Raw genomic sequence first — 20307 nt, forward strand, 5'->3', positions numbered from 1 at the left:
AAAACACCTGACGTCAACACTGAAGGACATGGGAAGCGTCTCTGCTCATTAGAACAGCTGTAATTATAGCATTAGTCGTGTTTTGGTCATTTATAATCAGTATTGTTTCTCCTGGAACTATAAAAATAGATTTTCAAGTAAAAAAAAAAAATAATTGTTGAAGTAAATTTTACATGGAAAAATTATTTTACTGCAAAATGTACCTTTCTATTGATGATAATATATAATATTATAGTAACATTGATCTTAAAAATTGATTTTTAAAAATTAAATTAAAAAAAAACTAAACATTATAGGAAAATGTCTTCTGAGCATTTATTTCAATTTTAAGCTGCAAATATTGTAATTGTTCCCGTTGACGTTCCGTAATAATGCTGATCGCTCTTTACATTTTCATGGTAATTTAAATAAACTTTTTCTAGGAGGAAAATCATTTTATTGCACATGCTGTTACAGATTTCCTTGCTCTGTTAAACAGCACAACAGGACATTCATTCATTATCATTTTGGCCTAGTCCTTTTTTTAATCAGGGGTTGTCACAGCGGAATGAACCGGCAACTATTCCAGCATATGTTATTATGCAGCGGATGCCCTTCCAGCTGCAACCCAGTACTGGGAAACACCCATACACGCCTATTCACACACACACACACACACACACACACACACACACACACACATACACTAGGGCCAATTTAGTTGTGCATGTGTTTGGACTGTGAGAGAAAACAAAGCGCCCGGAGGAAACCCACGCCAACACGGGGAGAACATGCAAACTCCACACAGAAATGCCAACTGACACTGCCGAGGCTTGAACCAGCAACTTTCTTACTGCATGGTGATTGTGCTACCCATATAATACCTATATAATAAAAAAATGTATTAAATGTAAAAATAAAGTACAAATTTAAATGATAGTAAAAGATGAAAAAATACATATGAAATATTAAAGAAAAAATGCTAAATAAAAAGGTAAAAAATATATTTATTTAAATAATAATAATAAGTGTAATAATAATAAATTTAAAGAAATGAAGTCAAATGATTAATAAATTTAAATGCGAAAACAATAAAAATAAGCAAATATAAAAAATATCTAAAATGAAAAGTAAAAATATATTTAATTATATAATAATAATTTGTCAATTGTAACAAACTAAATCAAATTATAGTTAAAAGGTGAAAGAATGAATTACAAAGCAAAAAATTAAATATATACTAATATGAAAAATAGAAAATTACTAACCCTAAGTTCAAAAAAAAAAAAAAAAAAAAAAAATATATATATATATATATATATATATATATATATATATATATATATATATATATATATATATATATATATAAATATTTTATTTACATAATAATAATAATAATAATATAATTGGTCAATTGAAATAATTAAATCAAATAATAGTAAAAAGATAAATGAACGAATTGCAATGCAAAAAATGACCAAATAACTTCATTGAAAATAAAAGTTAAACAAATTATATATATATATATATATATATATATATATATATATATATATATATATAATTATAGCAATAATAAAAAAGTAACAGGAGGGCAAATAATTTAATCTTCAGTCATATATTTATCCATATAAAACTAAATGTATAAAGTTTATTGTGCTCTTAATCAGGATCACAGAAAGTAAATCAGCAAACCCACATCCATCAGCTTTATTGTGGGCACAAAAGCTAGACTCTGTGCCGGCTGTATAAAGTCATACATCAGGTGTACAATATAACACGTCCAATGGTTGACTGATAAACACACACACACACACACACACACACACACACACACACACACACACAATCTCACGTTTTTATGACTTTTTGAAGTGTGTTTCCAGGGAAGGGTGTGTTCACTTATTATACGATCTACAGTTATTACAGCGTATGAGGCGCACTCAAAACTATCACAATGAGGTTTATCATTAACTGGTTTACAGCTTTCCGTTTTATTTCATTTGTCAGTTTATTAAATGTGTGTTGTCAGATTCCTGAGAACAAGATCAAGATGCTTCAGAAAACAGCGACCGGCAGAGCTCTGTTCAACGCTTTAGGCAGGGTGTGGATAACAGGCCGTTTGGGAGAGATCTGGCCGCCCTAATGATCGTTTGATTCCCCCTAAAGGACATCAAAACAAGATGTATGCGGTGGTCTGCCCTTTAAAAAGTTAAGAAATAGCTCAAGCTAGATGCATAGTTTGTAATTCATCATACACTTGCTCACACATGGACTGTAAAAGAATAATACATGCTATCTTTTATTGGCAAACTTGTTGAATATCACAGATGTCATTGAGAACGAGACAACACGGTGGCTCAGTGGTTAGCACTGTGGCCTCACAGCAAAGAAGGTCACTGGTTTGAGTCCCAGCGGAATGAACAGCTAACTATTCTAGCACATGTTCAATGCAGCCGCAACTGGTAAAAGAGTGTGATTTAGTTGCTTTGCTTTCATGTTTATGCTGATGATATTGTTTATTTTCAATTTATATGACATGTATGGTGTTATAGGTGTTTATAGGTGTTATGTAGAGATTACAGATTAAATAATAATAATAATAAAGCAGGCAGGTGTGCATTCATTCATCAGCATATGAATATGTAAATACTGTTCACTGATCTACATGCTGATATCAGTTGTTTACTGTTTATAAAATCTGCAAAACCGTCAGGAAGAACTGGAAAAACTCTGCTCAATGCGGAAATAAAGAGATTCGGTTTATTAACAATCTTGATTTTTATCAGACGCATCTTCGGTTTTAATGCAAATGCTGTGGGTTTGTGTGCACAGACAGAGCTTTGTTTTATTTGTGAGTAAAGTGAGTGAAAAGACTCCACAAAACTGTGAAAAATCCAAAATACAGTAGCGAGATGAAGAGATTTAAGCAGTTTACTGACAAAAAGGCAAATGTTTGGTCTCTTATTGACCATTAGTAATGACAATAAATGAACTAATATTAAAATATCTTCAATAAATGCATGCATAATGAACAAAAATGAAAAAGTGAAAGAAAAAAATCATAATAATATAGTAAATAGGAAGAAATTAAATCAAATGAAAGGTAAAAGACGAATAATAATAATTATAAAATAATACTAATAATAATTATGAAAAAAAATTCCCAAAATAAACAAATATTAAGAATAAAATGTAATAAATAAATAACATAATAAAATATTAATATAGTCAACTGAAAGAAAAGTAAATTGTAATGGAATAATAAATTATTATAAATTAATGTAATAATAAATCATTAAATAAAACAATAAAAAATTAACAAATATTTAAAATCAATACAATCATAAATAATTAACAAAATTTTAAAGTAAAAGAAGAAATGTATAATAATAATAATAATAGTAAATTGGAAGAAATTAAAATAAATGAAAGGTACAAGATGAATAATTCTAATGCAAAAGAAAAATTCTCCCAAATATAAAGAAATATTTCACAATAAAATGTAATAAATAGATGAAAAAAATTATAATTAAACAATTAATAATAATATTAATAATAATAATATAGTAAATTGAAACCAAATGATTTGAAAGAGATGAATGCATGAAAAACAATGAAATAAACAAATATAACAATAACAAAAATAATCCTTTAAACATCAAATAAATAACAAAAATTAAAAGTTTTTTAAATTGTACAATAATAATAATAATAATAATAATTATTATTATTATAATCATCATAATCAAAAAAAAAATAATAATAATAAGTATTATTATTATCATCATCATCATCATAATCAATAATAATAATAATAATTATTATTATCATTATCATCATAATAATGACAATAATCATAATAATCATGATAATAATACATTTTATAAATCAAATGATGGAAAAATATGAATGAAAAATAATTAAATGATAGAAATATTTAAAAATGATAGTATATATCTGAATTTAAAAAATAAATTACTGAATTAAAAAATATTTAGGTAAATGGTATGAAATTGTTTAAATATATAAAAATTAATAAAAGATATAAAAGATGAAAGGGTAAATATGCAAAAACACTCCAGATCAAGAATGATATTTTAAAATAAATTAATTAATAACAATAAAAATAAAAGTCAATAATTATAAGATTAACAATAAGCTAAATTGCAATAAATAAACTAAATAAAAAAACATGAAGGATTATAAACAGCAACAACAATAAACAAAATGACTTCTAGTTTACTATAGAGGCAGTAGACAGAGTGTGTGCGTGCGTGTGTATGTATGTATGTGTGGGTTGGGGGGGTGCATGTGTGTGCAAGCATTTAGAAAAAGACATTACACAGTAGAAATGTCTGTTCAGTGTTGTAAAATGACGCACATTTATTATAAAACATCTTTAAGATCTTTTAAGTCACACTTCAGTGACTCGCAAATCAGTCTTTCATTCACACAATCATAACACACACACACACACACACACACACACACACACACAATCTCTTTTACATGCATTTACTCTCACGTTTGTTTATTCCTGCTGTGTGCAGATTAACACACACAAAAGTGAGGACAGTGACACACCTGTCCACACACACACACACACACACACACACACACACACACACAGACTCTCTGAATAAAGAGCGAGTCCTGCGCTGGGATAAAGCAGGAGTGCAGCAGTACAGTCCCTCGGGTGCATCAGAAACATCCCATAATTCCAGAGTGTTGTGCGCTAGTGAAGGGTGTGTCTACATCTGGGAGCAGATTGAGTTTCTGAGACTACACCTCACTGTTTCTCACTTTACTCACTCACTGTGTGTGTGTGTGTGTGTGTGTGTGTGTGTGTGTGTGTGTGTGTGTGTGTGTGTGTGTGTGTGTGTGTGTGTGTGTGTGTGTGTGTGTGTGTGTGTGTGTGTGTGTGTGTGTGTGTGTGTATATGAGTGAATGTGTGAGTGCACATGAAGAGTTCAGATGTAAAATCCTCTAAACCCATCAGAGCTCTTTTCTTGTAAATGAGCATTTTCCATCAGGCTCCTCTGATTAGGTTCAGAGGTTTCATTTTTAGCTGTAAGTTAAAGCTGCACAATTAATCTTAAACAGATGGCGATCTTGATTCGACCCCCTAGACCATCTTAATCCAGCATTTCTACGATTCTGTCAATCATATTTTCAAGTTCAGGAGAGAAGCAAAGGCGGCTGCACGAGTCTCTTCATTGTTTCACACACATTGCTCAGCGACATGGACACCTCCAAATGATGTTGAAAGAGTCACATACTGTATTTATAAGGTATAATTCACCTAAAAATGTCATTTTTGTCTTCATATAATGATGTATTCGCAGCCGGGAATATCACACGTGACGTGAGCTGCTGACCGTGAGCTGTTACCACAGAGAGCGCACCCTACTTAAAGGGTCATGACACCCCCACTTTCGGTTCAGGTCTACCTCAGAATTTTTTCAAAAGATGCATCATAATGGGCGGAGCTACGTGAGCAAAGGAGGAGTGGGCGTGGCCAGCAGAGGAGAAGGAGGGGAGCGAACAACTGTTGTCAGTCGGCTCACAAAATGAGACACAAACCGTGAAGAGACGCATGAGTTTAGAGTTTACAAAGCTTAAATGCAAATAAATGAACAGTAATTAATGCCCTGCAGCATTTGTTATTCGTAATTTCATACACACAACCACAATTTATATCATTATAAAGGTTCAGCTTAAGAACATTTGGGCTTCGAGAGAACTTACCATGACCACGAAGATCCGCCTGTTTAACTCTAATGTGATATCAGTATTGTTTTACAGGGCAGAGATCTGGAGGATAACCAAAGCTTCCACCCGAAAGATCCAAACATTCATCAACACCTGTCTCAGAAAGATTCTGCACATTCTCTGGCCTGACACGATCAGTAACACCGACCCATGGAGAAGGACCAGTCAACCTCCCGTAGAAACAGAAATCTGGAAGTGAAGATGGGGTTGGATAGGGCACACCCTTCGCAAACCACCAACTAGCATCACCAGACAGGCTCTCAGATGGAACCCCCAAGGGAAGCGGGAGAGAGGCCGTCGAAGAAACACCTGGCGACGCGACCTCGACGCAGACATCACAAGGATGGGTTACACTTGGGGACAAGTAGAAAGAATGGCCCAGGACAGGAACCTCTGGAGATCTACCTTTGGCGGCCCATGCCCCGGAAGGGGTGGAGGGCATAAGTAAGTAAAGATAATGGTGTTCATATAAACACTATAAATGAGTTTATTATACTATTATAATGTACTATTATATACTATTGATTATAATTATTACTGTTGTTATTGTTATTATTATTGATTATTATATTTTAATCATCAGCCCTGCTGGTAATCTGGAGGATTTAGGCGAACACAGCAGCACGGCGATGTGTCTAAATGTGAACGAACTCCTGATAAAGGACAGCGTCCACCATTCTCCAATTCTCGTACTGCTCTCCAGATAAAAATGCTGACTGCACATAAACCGCTTTGCTGAATCGGCCCTGACAGCATCACAGGGAAAAACACGCAACAAACCCCGTGGATCATGGAAACAAACACATACGAGCCTTCATGAACGGCTAAATACTGTGTGCTGTGGGTTCGTGTCTCACAGCTTGGCACTGGCAGGTCTGCCTTGCCTTCGGAAAGCACGTGCAGTCATGAATAATTAAGCAGCCGGCTCTTCTCATTGGATAAGAAAACTCTGCTATGAATAATAATGAGAAACCGACGCAACATCTTTGCACTTGCAGTACTGCGCTACGTCACCGATTTTGATCCGCCCCAAAAATCATTTTAAATCCGTAAACTGAAATCAGCTGACAAAAGCTCAAAATTATCCAGTTTTCCCCACAATTACAGCTGACAGGAGCTAACACTGTCTAAACTGATGCTCAACACACACACGACATCTGTTAACATCTCAAACAAAGTACTTGAGGGTTTTGTGAACTTTAATGTTAGACGTGCGCGCGTCTACTTTAGTGAACAGAACCTGCTTATGCTGTGAGTAACAGGTAATACAGTTGTATATAATATTCAGTTTGTGGCACAGAGGGATCGTTTGAGAGCCGCGTGTGAAAGTATGAACAGTTCTTAGCAGTCAAAATGAAACCGAAAGCGCACATCATTTCAATAATCATATTGTATTATAGAGTTTTAACTGTGACGAGTGTTTGATTTGTTTTTTCTTTCATAGCGAACTCAGTTGTGCATGAAAATAAATGTTTACAGTGTCTGTATAACTACTCCAGCCTATATAATGTGGATTTTACCAGTGAATTAAATTGTTTTATAATGCTGTCAATGACAGAGCATATATCTCAAACACAATTCAACATCAGAATTATTATACGTAGAATAGAATTATTCATAGTGACCAGTAGACCTACACATACGATTATTATTGTTGTGTTACCATATGTTTGAGAGAAAACAATAATCTCATATTAAGCTTTATTTTACATCTACAGAATCCTGAGAAATCCTGATCTTTATTTCAAGCAAAAAAATCCAGCCTGATCTCACAAGAAAACGTAAGTATTTTACGTTTTGCCAGTTTAGTGGCTAATTCATACGAATTCGTACAAGTTCAGTGGTATGAAATTGTATGATTTTGAAAAGGAGGCGTGGCACCTAGCCCCACCCCTAAACCCAACCGTCATTGGGTGATGAGCAAATCGTGCTAAATAGTACAAATTAGATTGTACAAATTCATATGAATTAGCCACTAAATAAAAAAGTTACGAATTGGCGTGAGATTGTGTTGAACAAAATTGCGATTCTCATTTTGGCCAGAATCGTGCAGCTCTACTGTAGTGATGCGGTTATTAGCTGGTCAATAAAATATTTTTTTCATAAATGTCACTGTAGACAATTCTCTGGTTTTTGACAAGGTATTTTTTGTTTTGTGTCAAAATCAGCTAAATTCATTCATCCTCACCATAATTAAGTTCTCTTGATTATCCTCATAGCATCCATGTGGGATAAAACATCTGCATCTTAACTCTGTCTTTCGTGAAACGGTGTTGCCGTTTAATGTCGGATTTATTCAAAGTAATGTCGCTGCACAAAAATTGCTATGAGTTCATGCTGCACTCCCGACTGTACAGTGTGTTTTCTTCTCATAATGCTCAGAGTTTTGAGGTGAGGGATGTTTTCATTTGCCATTCACTGACAGTCGGACAGCCTCATCCAGATCATCAAACTCCGTCTTAAAATCAACAGCGTAATATGCCTGCTCATGAAGCCGGTGTATCAGCGAGCTGCTGCATTGAACACACATGATTTGATTCACGCCTTCTGATTGGTTCTCGGGATTTAGCGGCTTTTGCTGTCAAAGGCGGGTGGTGTGCGTGTGTGTGTATGTCTCCTCGCCGGTCCTACGCCACCAAACCAGCTCCAAGCTGGGATCGAACCGGTGACATTCTGCATGGGAGTCGGTTGCTCTAACAAAGAGGCTTAAGACCATGACCTATAGTGTCTGTCACTAGAGCACCTTAAGAGGTCAGAGGAGTGAGAGTTACCTGCACAGCACTAACTAGCTGGCCTCCGTTACACATGTAAGTTCGTGTGTGTGCTGGTTTATATGTTTGTGGGTATGTGTGTTCTACATCTGGATTCAGTGTTCTCCTATAAGGCGTCAGTGATTCACTGTGAGCATCAGCTGCTGGTTTTCTCCCGCTCAGCTCTGCTCTGTGTTCAGCTCTGGATGAAGTCATTGAGCTCTGCTGGAACATCATGTACAAACACACACAACTATGGAGAACTCTACTCTCACACTCTCACACATGCTGATGGGGCATTTAACCCAACGCTGGGTCAACTGATCAAATAGGACCAGTTCTTTACCTAACACTGTTAGGAAATCACACCACAACAAGACAGGAAAAGAGGATTTGAAACATTTTTGGTATACAAGGTGTGTGTGTGTGTGTGTGTGTGTGTGTGTGTGTGTGTGTGTGTGTGTGTGTGTGTGTGTGTGTGTGTGTGTGTGTGTGTGTGTACACAAAGGTTAACTGCAATATTTCTAGTCAGTTTGACTGATTCAACAAAAAAATATTTACGCAGCACACTGTTTAACAGTGAATGGTTGTGTTTGTTCATGTTTGACCCAATGCAGACATCCCAAGTTGGGGAAATCAATTCTGGGGGATAGAGAGTTCATTTGCAGGAGGTAGCGGGAGAGTGGGTGTGTGAAGAGAGGGGGGCTGGGGGGGGGGGGGGGGGGGGCTGGGTGTGTAGTGTGTGTGTGTGTGTGTGTGTGTGTGTGTGTGTGGTTGCGGGGGGAGAGATCTGGTTGAGTGAGCAACATATCTGAGTAGGGGAGTGTGCGCGCGAGACGTACCTGAAGAGCGGTGGGGGTATGTGTTGCCAACTTTAGCAACTTTTCATACTACCCTCGCACCTTTTTTTCAAACAGCACCTAGCAACAAATTTAGCAATTTTTAACATTCATTTAGCTACTTTTAGCAATTTTTAAAAAGCGACTCAAAACTAAATCACAAGCTCAGACAGTTTTTCATAACTGTTCATTTACTGATATTTGTTAACGTGTAATTGTTGGTAATTTAGCTAGCAATTAATTCTAATAGTACTATAACTATATTTTTCATACAAAATCTAAACTTACATATTTCAAATAATGCGAGAGATTAGAGACATAAAGGGCTTACACTTGTGAGATATTACGTGATGACGTCACTTATATGCAAATTAGTGTGTGACGTCATCTGGCAACATTTAGCTACTTTTCGGGCAGGCTTTAGCTACTTTTGATTGGAAAAGTAGTTGGCTACACTAGTGGGGATGAGTTGCTCGCGTGACATACGACGTGACATACCTGAAAAGCGGAGAGGGTGAGTTGCACGTGACGCGATGTGACATGCCTGAAAAGCGGAGAGGGTGAGTTGTGCGTGACGTGATGCAACATACCTGAAAAGCGGAGAGGGTGAGTTGCACGTGACGCGATGTGACATGCCTGAAAAGCGGAGAGGGTGAGTTGTGCGTGACGTGATGCAACATACCTGAAAAGCGGAGAGGGTGAGTTGCACGTGACGCGATGTGACATGCCTGAAAAGCGGAGAGGGTGAGTTGTGCGTGACGTGATGCAACATACCTGAAAAGCGGAGAGGGTGAGTTGCACGTGACGCGATGTGACATGCCTGAAAAGCGGAAAGGGTGAGTTGTGCGTGACGTGATGCAACATACCTGAAAAGCGGAGAGGGTGAGTTGCATGCGACGCGACATACCTAAAGAGCAGAGGGGGTGAGTTGCGTGCGACGTGACATACCTGAAAAGCGGAGAGGGTGAGTTGCGCGCGACGCGACATACCTGGAGAGCGGAGGCGGTGAGTTGCGTGCGACGCGACATACCTGAGAAGCGGAGGGGTTGAGTTGCGCATAACGCGACATACCTAAAGAGCGGAGGGGGTGAGTTGCGCATGACGCGACATACCTAAAGAGCGGAGGGGGTGAGTTGCGCGCAACGTGACATACCTGAAGAGTGTAGGGGGTGAGTTGCACGCGACGTACCTGAAAAGTGGAGGGGGTGAGTTGCGCATGACGCGACATACCTAAAGAGCGGAGGGGGTGAGTTGCGCATAACGCGACATACCTAAAGAGCGGAGGGGGTGAGTTGCGCGCAATGCGACATACCTGGAGAGCGGAGGCGGTGAGTTGCGTGCGACGCGACATACCTGAGAAGCGGAGGGGGTGAGTTGCGCATAACGCGACATACCTAAAGAGCGGAGGGGGTGAGTTGCGCGCAATGCGGCGTGACGTACCTGAAGAGTGGAGGGGGTGAGTTGCGCATGACGCGACATACCTAAAGAGCGGAGGGGGTGAGTTGCGCGCAACGTGACATACCTGAAGAGTGTAGGGGGTGAATTGCGCGCGACGCGACGTACCTGAAGAGCGGAGGAGGTGAGTTGCAAGTGACGCGATGCTACGTACCTGAAGAGCGGAGGGGGTGAGTTGTGCGCCGTACCTGAAGAGTGTGTGGTGAGTTGCGCGTGACGCACCTGAAGAGCTAGGAGGGATGCAGTGAAGAGAGGGGTGTGCAACGTATTTAGGGGAGACGTGCGATTTCCAGGAGATTATCATTCATTTGCGGGCATCCGGGAGTGTCTATGCATTTGCGGGTTACTCCTGCAACTTCCAGGAGACTTGGGATGTCTGCCAATGTTGAGTTAAAACAACCCAGCATTGTTTAGAAAGAACCTGCTCTGCTGTAAATGTCTCTTGACCTGCTCTGAAATGCACATTTTAATTATATATTTGACGAAATCTCAACTGAAACATAAAGAGGGTGGGGCCTAGAGCAGCTCCTCCCCTTTTTGAAAACAGCCAATAGTGTTTAGTTTTCCTCACAGCTCTGCCAGTGAGAGCAGTTGAGCTTAAGCGCATCATGAGAAGAGGGCGGGGCATGTTATACACCAGAGAGCATTTGATTGGTCAGAAGATTTGATAAGAAACTGAAGTACGAGGCGATGTCTGTAGCTCTGAATGTGCCGGGTTGTTCAGCACAGAAAACCACGTGTCACTCATGTTCTACAGATGACTGCATGGTTAAATATAATACATATGTTTGTCAAACCTGAGCTACACATGGACAAACATCCACTGGGTTAAAATTTTTAATTTAAAAAAATCAACCCAACAGTTGTCCATGTTTGACCCAACATTGAGTTGATCTGTGTTTCTCTCAGAAAGCTTTAACACTGAAGCTTGATAATGAATTGAGCAACAAGTGTGTGAAGACCCAGAACACAGAACATGTGTAAATTCAAAAGTATAACTTCTTCTTACAAAAAAGGCTTAGTTGTTGGGTCAAATATGGACTTGGGTCAAATTGACAATAATGAGTCGAATATGAACAAACCCAACTTCTTTAGTATTACAATTCAGAATACACCTTTTAACCAATGCTTGTGTTTCTCCATATTTGACCCAACATTGGGTTCCAACAGCATGACACCCATAATGCTCACACATGCAGTCATATCTGGGTTATAATATTATTACAGTCTTTTGTTTTAACATGTGAGCTGCACTCTAAAGACTCTGGGTTGTTTTAACATAACATAGGGTGAAATATTGAAACACCCATTAAATTTTTTTTTTATTATTTATTTAAAAATGTAAAAAAAAAAAAAAAAACTCTTTAACCCAACTGCCACTTTTTAACCCAAAAGAAGTGTTTAACCCAACATTGGGTTAAATCAAAGCACTCTTTTTTTTAGTCAACTTATAATATTCAGGCATAAGTCTTTAGTTAGCTGAACACGCTGAGTTGTTTCACAAAGTTGGGTATACGCAAACATTGGGTTAATTTTTTTCAGTTAAAATTAAATTATACTTTTAACACATCAATTGGGCCTAGTTGCCACAACATTAGAATAAAACAACCCAGCGTTTTAATAATATATAAATATAATATGTAGTCAACTTATAATATACACTCATGATATTCTTTTGTTGAAAAAACAAAGTGACACTCTGAGTTGTTTTAACCCAAAGTTGGGGCAAATTCTGACACACCCAAACATGCATTAATTTTTTCAATTAAATTTAAATGACACTTATTAACCCAATGAATAGGAGTAACTGACGCATCGTTAGAAAAAAACAACCCAACAGCATTATTATTTAGCCATCTTACATTATAAAGTCATGAATGCAGTCATAAAAGTCTTTTGTTTCAAACGTTAGCTGCACTCTAGCTTGTTTTAACCCAAAGTTGTGTCAGAAGATGACACGCCCAAACTTTGGGTTAATTTTTTTTTTTTTTTTTGCAATTAAATTTGAATTACAAAAAAATAACCAAACGATTGAGATTATTTGACGTGACATTAGAATAAAACTACCCAGTATTTCTTATAGATTCAATTTATAATACACAGTCGGTCATAATAGATTATAATAGCCCTTTTGTTTCCAGCATGTGAGCTGCACTCTAAAGGAACACCGGGTTGATTTAACCCAACTTTGATGAACAAAAACTCGATATCGTTCGGTTAATATTTACATTTTAATTTAATAATCACTTTTTAACTCAACCTTTGGATTGTCCATATTTGACCCAACACTGTGTTAAAACAACCCAGCGTTTTTATAGCGCATATTTAAAGCACATATGCTCATATTTTCTTTTGTCTCAACATTTGTCTCGTACTGTATGTTCGATGATGAAGCAAGTTTTGCGGAAAGTCTTACCTTGCGTTCTGACTCCAGTCATTAGTAAACTTCCCAAAAGCAGAATCCACAAGTGTGACATCATTGTGTCCTGAATGGAGCTGAGCTGAACAAGTTCGAAATCACGACCTACTTTAATGTACTTTTCTGTCTTTCTTTTCTTTTTTAAAGTGACGGCTTTGAGCACGCGTGGATGTGTGTGTGTGTTTCTCTGTGTGTGTATGTGTGTTCGCACGCATGCATGCAGTAGTGTGCAGTCTTTTGTTGTCCAGCTCTTCTGGATCCCGGGCTTCAGCGCCGCCCACAATCAGACGGAGATCCAGAGGCAGAAACTCGCAGGATGCGTGAGCGCACAGAAAATAACCACACACACACACACACACATGCATGCGGGCTTCCCTCATTCTGATCAGACCCAATGTTCTGACGTTTTATCCTGCCCGTCAGATTATGCTACCAACACTATTTGAATGGTTATGATGTGGGTTAGGGCGACATTAAAGCCTCCAGTACACAATGTAACAGCACATTTCACCATCAAAATGCCTATAGTTTTAATGGGAGGTCGGAAAATCTGACAGGGTAGGACACCAGCATAAGACCGTCTAAAGTTCTTGTTTACCCCTTGATACAACATTGATACAACGTTCAGTGTTATCACAAATGAAAAGTACAATAGCAATTCACATACTATAGGAAAGTACTTGCATTAATCTGCTGTGGTTATTTTATAGTTGCTATGGTAACAAAGAAATAATCTTATGTGATCTATTGGTGTGATTCTGTAGTTGCTATGGTAACACAACAACTGTAGTAATATAAACAAAATGCCTATACTAAATGGGTATATTATGTACTACAATACAGTTTACTGTAGTAAATATTAAAGTATACTGCACTATGATAAGTTTGTCTGTCGACTATAGCTGTAGCGTGAGTTGAAAATACTGTAATGAATACATATATTTCTTATAACACACTACTGTATGGTATGGTTCAAAAGTACTATAATCTTTACTATATTGTTTAATGCATATCGCTGAAAACATTCCACCTTTAAAAATCACTAAAGCAATTTACAGTAAGAGTGCTTCCCAACCATGAAAAAACATTGAGACAATAATTAATGCAATCCAAAATACTACAGTAATGTTAATCTATTGTGGTGATTCTACAGTTGCTATGGTAACACAAGAACTATAGTAATCTATTTGTTGTGGCAATTCTATAGTTGTTATGGTAACACAAGAACTACAGTAATCGATGTATTGTGGTGATTCTATAGTTGCTATGGCAACACAGGAACTAAAGTAAACGGTCTGTTGTGGTGATTATATAGTTGCTATAGTAACACAAGAACTACAGTAATCGATCTATTGTGGTGATTCTATTGTTGCTATGGTAACACAAGAACTACAGTAATCGATCTATTGTGGTGATTCTATTGTTGCTATGGTAACACAAGAACTATAGTAATCGATCTATTGTGGTGATTACACAATTGCTATGGTAACACAAGAATGATAGTAATTGATCTGTTGTGGCAGTTCTATAGTTGCTATGGTAACACAAAAACGATAGTAATCGATCTGTTTTATCAATTCTAGTTGCTATGGTAACAACAATTATCACACTGTAGTGTTCCACCCCTGCTGACAAATCCAGCTTAAACCAGCCTAAGTTGGTTGGCTGGTTTTAGCTGGCCAACCAGCCTGGTTTTAGAGGGGTTTTGGCCACTTCCAGGCTGGTTTCTAGCCATTTCCAGCCTGGTCTTAGCTGGTCAGGTTGGGAGATGACCAGCTAAAACCAGCCTAGCCAAGCTGTGAGTCCAGTCATAACCAGCTACATCCAGCTTAAACCAGACTGGTCAAGCTGGTTTTAGCTAGATTTGGCTGGTCATTTTCCAGCCTGACCAGTTAAGACCAGGCTGGAAATGGCTGGAAACCAGCCAGGAAATGGACAAAACCCCTCTAAAACCAGGCTGGTCGACTAGCTAAAACCAGCTAACCATCCTAGGCTGGTTTAAGCTGGATTTTTTCAGCAGGGACAACTATTATACTATATAGTATGTGTTATACTACAGTATTTATTACAGTTTATTAGTTCACTCTACAGCAGTAGCATTAAGAGTTGTAAATACTATAATATATACACAGTGTAGTGTATTTCCAAAACACTAGTAACTATGCACTAAGAGTGTTGTTGGTCCATCTGCTGATGTGGCTTCTCTTTATAAGTTGTTTTCGATGTAGTTTGACCTCCATGAAGGACAAAAAAAACCTCCCCAACCCCCAGACTCATGTTAGCTCAATGTTTGCGACTCGTTAAGTGGGAACTTCCCCAGAACGGTCGTGTTGTAATAGCTAGTGTGCGCCCTGCCTAGGCATCATGAGTGTGCAGTTTGTGCCCAGAGGCTCATTCATTCATTCAGCCGTGGTTTTGCTCCTGAACTTGAGCCGCCCAGCGGGGGGAAACGCGAAGAAACGCGTCCGAACAAATCACTCCGGTTCAGGAGTTAAATATCAGATCTGACTGCAGGCGAGCACTGTGACGCGCGCCTTCTGAACAGCAGTACTGTGGTAAATCTCTGTTTACATGGGTAACGCATCAGAAGGGCGCGGCAGATCCTACAACGTCAGTAGTAAACGACAGCTGTTGGGTTGTTTCCCACCATTATAAAATAAGTAGACACTTTAGGATTTATGAAATGTAAGCTAATATGGAAATCTGATATAGGCTATGCAAATTACATATATGACATACAAGTTATTTAGAATATATATTATAAGATTTCACGTAAATAAAATGTCAAATATGCAACATATATATCAAAATGTTGCAAATATTACCATTTATATATATTTTTTCAATTTTTTTCAACCAGTGAAATTACAAATATATCCTCAAATATATTAGCTATGATTCATATATGATCATATTTACAAATATAGCTAATATATTTGCATATTTTAATTCCAATGGTTGAAAAAAAGGTATATAGTGAACAATTTTGCTATATTTTGACAAATATGTTGCAATTTATTTTGTATTCATGAAATATGTTCGTGATCATGAATATGTTTCCATGCATCAGAAATTTTCAGTTCACTTCATCTTCATTTCTCCAGCACTTTTACAATGTAGACTTAGTCGCAGCAGCTGAACACAGAAGTTCTATAGTCAACTGAACTCAGTCCAGTGTTCAGAGTTGAAGTTCAGTTGAGTTCAGCTCAGTGTGGTTTAATATTCACTGCTGAAAGTCCAAACACTGAAGAGCAAATCCAGCCATGCGCAGCTCCACAAGTCCTACTTGAATTGAACAGAATTAAATATGCACTTTAAAATTGCTGGGTTGTTTTACCACAGTGTTGGGTCAAATATGGACAACCCAACGGCTGGGTTAAAAAGGATAATTAAATTAAAATGTAAATATTAACCGAATGATAAAGGGTTTTATTAATCAAAGTTGGGTTAAAACAACGTGATACAAACAAGGCAATGGAGCACAGCACATGGGGAAGACCACATGACACAAACACAGGAGTCTGACATTACCCCCCCCCCCCCCCCTCTTTGAAGGCACGACCTCGCTCCTTTAATGCAAAAGATTAGAGTAGAAAATGATGGAAAAGAGGAGGCCAGGGAGGAATTTTTAGGAGGGAGGAGCCAGGAAGTTAGCTGGAGCTGGAGACACAGGACTCAGGACACAGCCAGGAGGACAGCCCAGGGTGAAGTTGACGGAGGGCGGAGGAGTGGTCGCTGACTCCAGGGGGCGGACCACAAGAGACGCCTGAGCTGGAGGTGGAGAACCGCAGGGCGAAGGTGACTTCGAGGTCCAAGAAGGCTGAGGTGGAGCAGACGGCTCACCCGACTGACACAGGTCTGGAGCCAGAGCGACAGAGGACCAAGGCGTAGCTGGAGGGAAGGAGGGACAAGGCCCAGTCAGAGGAGTTCAGAGGTGGAGGCAGGGTGACAACTGACCAAGGCGGTGCTGGGGGGACTAGGGAGCCTGGCAGAGCTGGTGGGCGGACGGGCCATGGAGGAGACAAGGGAGGAGAGAGCCAACGAGGTTGACCACGACGATGGGGTTCTGGTCCGGTGAAGAATCTGAAAACATGGTAAAAATCAGGCGAGGGTTTTTCTCTTTCTGGATTGATTTAGAAAATTGTTAGTTGGGTTTGGGGAAGTGGGTGGGCGGGTAAATCAATAAAATTGGTTGGGTGTAGTGAAGGAGGAGGGTGGGTCAGTCGATTGGTCGGTCTGTCAGTCAGTCAGTCAACAGCGGCTTTTGGTGGGTTTATGCAAGAATAGCAGGCGTGAATGGCACTTGCGAGAGAAATTTGAGATATGAAAAAGCATACACACTGACCTCTCGTGGATTCGCGAAAACAAAAACTGCAAAAAATAAAAATAAAAAAACGTATCTCCTGGCACATATTCCGTGGTCTCCAGAAATGTATATAGAGGTACATTTTCAGAATGAGCCCGGATTGAAGTGACTTTAAATCAGAATTTGCCAGGCATATGAATGATTTTGAGGTTTTGTTGCTTATGCAAGTTTTAGGAACAGTAAATAATAACTGGACTTCTAGTTGATCATTTTGTATCAGAAGTGGCTTATGTGAAAGGCAAAGGCCTCTAGATTATGAATCCAAGATTCTTTGTGTTCATCTTCAAAGCCTCCTTCTTGATGTTGATCATCCACTCTGTAGATCTCTCGCACACCCCCATACTGAATGTGGACCCTGAACCATGATTTCTCTTTCACCAAACTTGACTGATTTCTATGAGAATCTTAGCTCCATGCTGGTTCCAGTAGGTCTTCTGTAGTATTGGTGATGATTGGTGCAGATCAACAGATGATTCAACAGAGAAATCCACCTTCTGACACTTTTACACATCATCAACTAGAAGTCAAGTTATAATGTGCAGCTCTTACAACTGAAATCCACCAAAAGACTTTTGTCAGTAGTACACATATATACAATATAAAGAGCTGTTTGAAGTTCCATCTGATAATTACACTGTTGTGTTCAAAACTTGTGCCATAATTTTTATCTTTAAATAAATAAATAAATAAATAAATAAATGTTTGATTAGGGAAAAGATAGCACTGATAAACCGACAATTTGCCCTCCAAATATGCATTTTAGAGTCCAATGCAAACTTAGACATTCATTCATTCATTCATTTTTTTTGGTTAAGTCCCTTTATTAATCTGGGGTTGCCACAGCGGAATGAACCGCCAGTTTTTATGCAGAGGATGCCCTTCCAGCCGCAACCCATTTCTGGGAAACAACCAAACACACTTATTCACACTCATACACTACGGACAATTTAGCCTACCCAATTCCCCTATAGCGCATGTGTTTGGACTGTGGGGGAAACCGGAGCACCCGGAGAAAACCTACGCCAACACAGGGAGAACATGCAAACTCCACACAGAAACACCAAATGACCCAGCCCAGGCTCGAACCAGCAACCTTCTTGCTGTGAGGCGACAGGTTACCTACTGCACCACTGCGTGGCCTCAAACTTAGACATTGTCAATAAAACTAATTTTATCCTATAGCATGTTTTAGAAAAATAAAATAAAATTAAGCTAATTAAATGACCCTATAGCTTCTACAATAGTTTGAGTGAAAATTGTTCTGCATAAATGTTTAACTGCAGCTGAACTGACCATGAAAACAAGATAAAAACCAACAAATGTGCGCATACACGTCACTGTGTGTGTGTGTGTGTGTGTGTGTGTGTGTGTGTGTGTGTGTGTGTGTGTGTGTGTGTGTGTGTGTGTGTGTGTGTGTGTGTGTTTCCATCAATGAGGATCACCCCCCTGCCCCCCTCCCCTCACACTGAGCCTGAATGGACAGCTCCATCCGCTGAAGTTGAGCAGCAGAATCAACCTGTTCCACCGCGGAGCACCATCAGACCCGCGGCCGCTGCTGGATCTCCCGCCGGGAATGAGTGCAGCTCCGCGGGCTCCGCTGCAGCATCTTCCGCGCTCCCGCTGACATGCAGTCGCTCATCTCTCCGGTCACCAAAGCCGTGCTCGTGGCGCTCTTCATTTTCGCCATTCTGCTGATCCTGTACGTGATCCTGTGGTACATATGCAGAGACGTGGACTGCGATCACGGCATCTGATCGGTGAGCTGCGGATCCGCGGAGTCAGGGTGACCCCGGTGAGTCCGTCTGGATGCCCTTCATTCATGCATTCACACTCACACACGCACGCACACGGCGTATCGATATCACGCCGACTGTGTGATACAACACCATCTGTGATAAAATGTGTGCGTTATATCTGTGACAGCTCAGTGTAGTAGACGCGTATTGATGGATGTGTGGCACTCTACAATCACTCCACGCATCATGAGATGTTACGACGCGCAAAGTGAGCGTTTCATATGCGGGACAATTAGTTCGCTATTTAATGCATGTAAACCGAACACATTTTCACTCTTAAACACGTGCTGGGTTGTATATCAAGCCAATGCTGGGTCAAATGCACAAACCCAGTGACTCCACGGATCATCAGATGGTTCATTGCGACGCGCGAAGGCAACGTTTTATTTGCGGGAAAATTAGTTCGCTGTTTAATGCATGTAAACCGAACACACTTTTCACTCTTAAACACATGCTGGGTTGCATTAACACAATGCTGGGTCAAATGCACAAACCCAATGACTCCACGGATCATTAAATGTTTAGACTGAACGTTTTAAATGCGGGAAATAATTAGTTTGCTACTGTATATACGAACACATTTTACACTCTAAGCACATGCTGGGTTGAATTAACACGATGTTGGCTCAAATGCACAAACCCAAAGAGTTGTTTTTTTTTTATTGATAATAATAATATTTTTTTAAACACGATTGTCCCAAAGTTGGGTTAATACAATGCAGTATTTTATAGTGTTTTTTTCTGAGAATGGTATTAATAATAAACTAAAAACCCTCTGCAGAGAATGCTGATGAATTAGTTACAGACTCTAGCCTTAAAACAAGGTGTAATGATAAGATCAGAGCTTATACAGGTGAAAGAATCTGCTTATGGTAATGTTCATGCATGCTGATTGTGGTAATAGTGACTAAAACTAAACTCTGGC

General features: G+C 38.9%; 2 protein-coding genes across 2 annotated transcripts in view; one reads left to right on the top strand and one right to left on the bottom strand.

The window, feature by feature from the left end:
- Positions 1–13451, bottom strand: part of si:ch211-39i22.1 — a 42524-nt gene extending 29073 nt beyond the window's left edge. The window contains exon 1 of the mRNA XM_087268598.1: positions 13218–13451. Coding sequence (XP_087124724.1) covers positions 13218–13281 — 64 coding nt within the window. The 5' untranslated portion in view covers positions 13282–13451. The remainder of the gene's footprint in view (positions 1–13217) is intronic.
- Positions 13452–15785: 2334 nt separating this feature from the next.
- The window catches only part of LOC101884336 (polyprenol dehydrogenase-like), a 68167-nt gene continuing 63645 nt past the window's right edge, over positions 15786–20307 (top strand). Inside the window, exons 1-2 of the mRNA XM_087268626.1 lie at positions 15786–17314; positions 19023–19378. The gene's annotated coding sequence lies outside the window, so the exon portion shown is untranslated. The remainder of the gene's footprint in view (positions 17315–19022; positions 19379–20307) is intronic.

This window comes from Danio rerio, chromosome 9 (genome assembly GCF_052040795.2).
Source record: "Danio rerio strain M-AB ecotype USA chromosome 9, GRCz13ab, whole genome shotgun sequence".
Taxonomy (NCBI): Eukaryota; Metazoa; Chordata; class Actinopteri; order Cypriniformes; family Danionidae; genus Danio; species Danio rerio.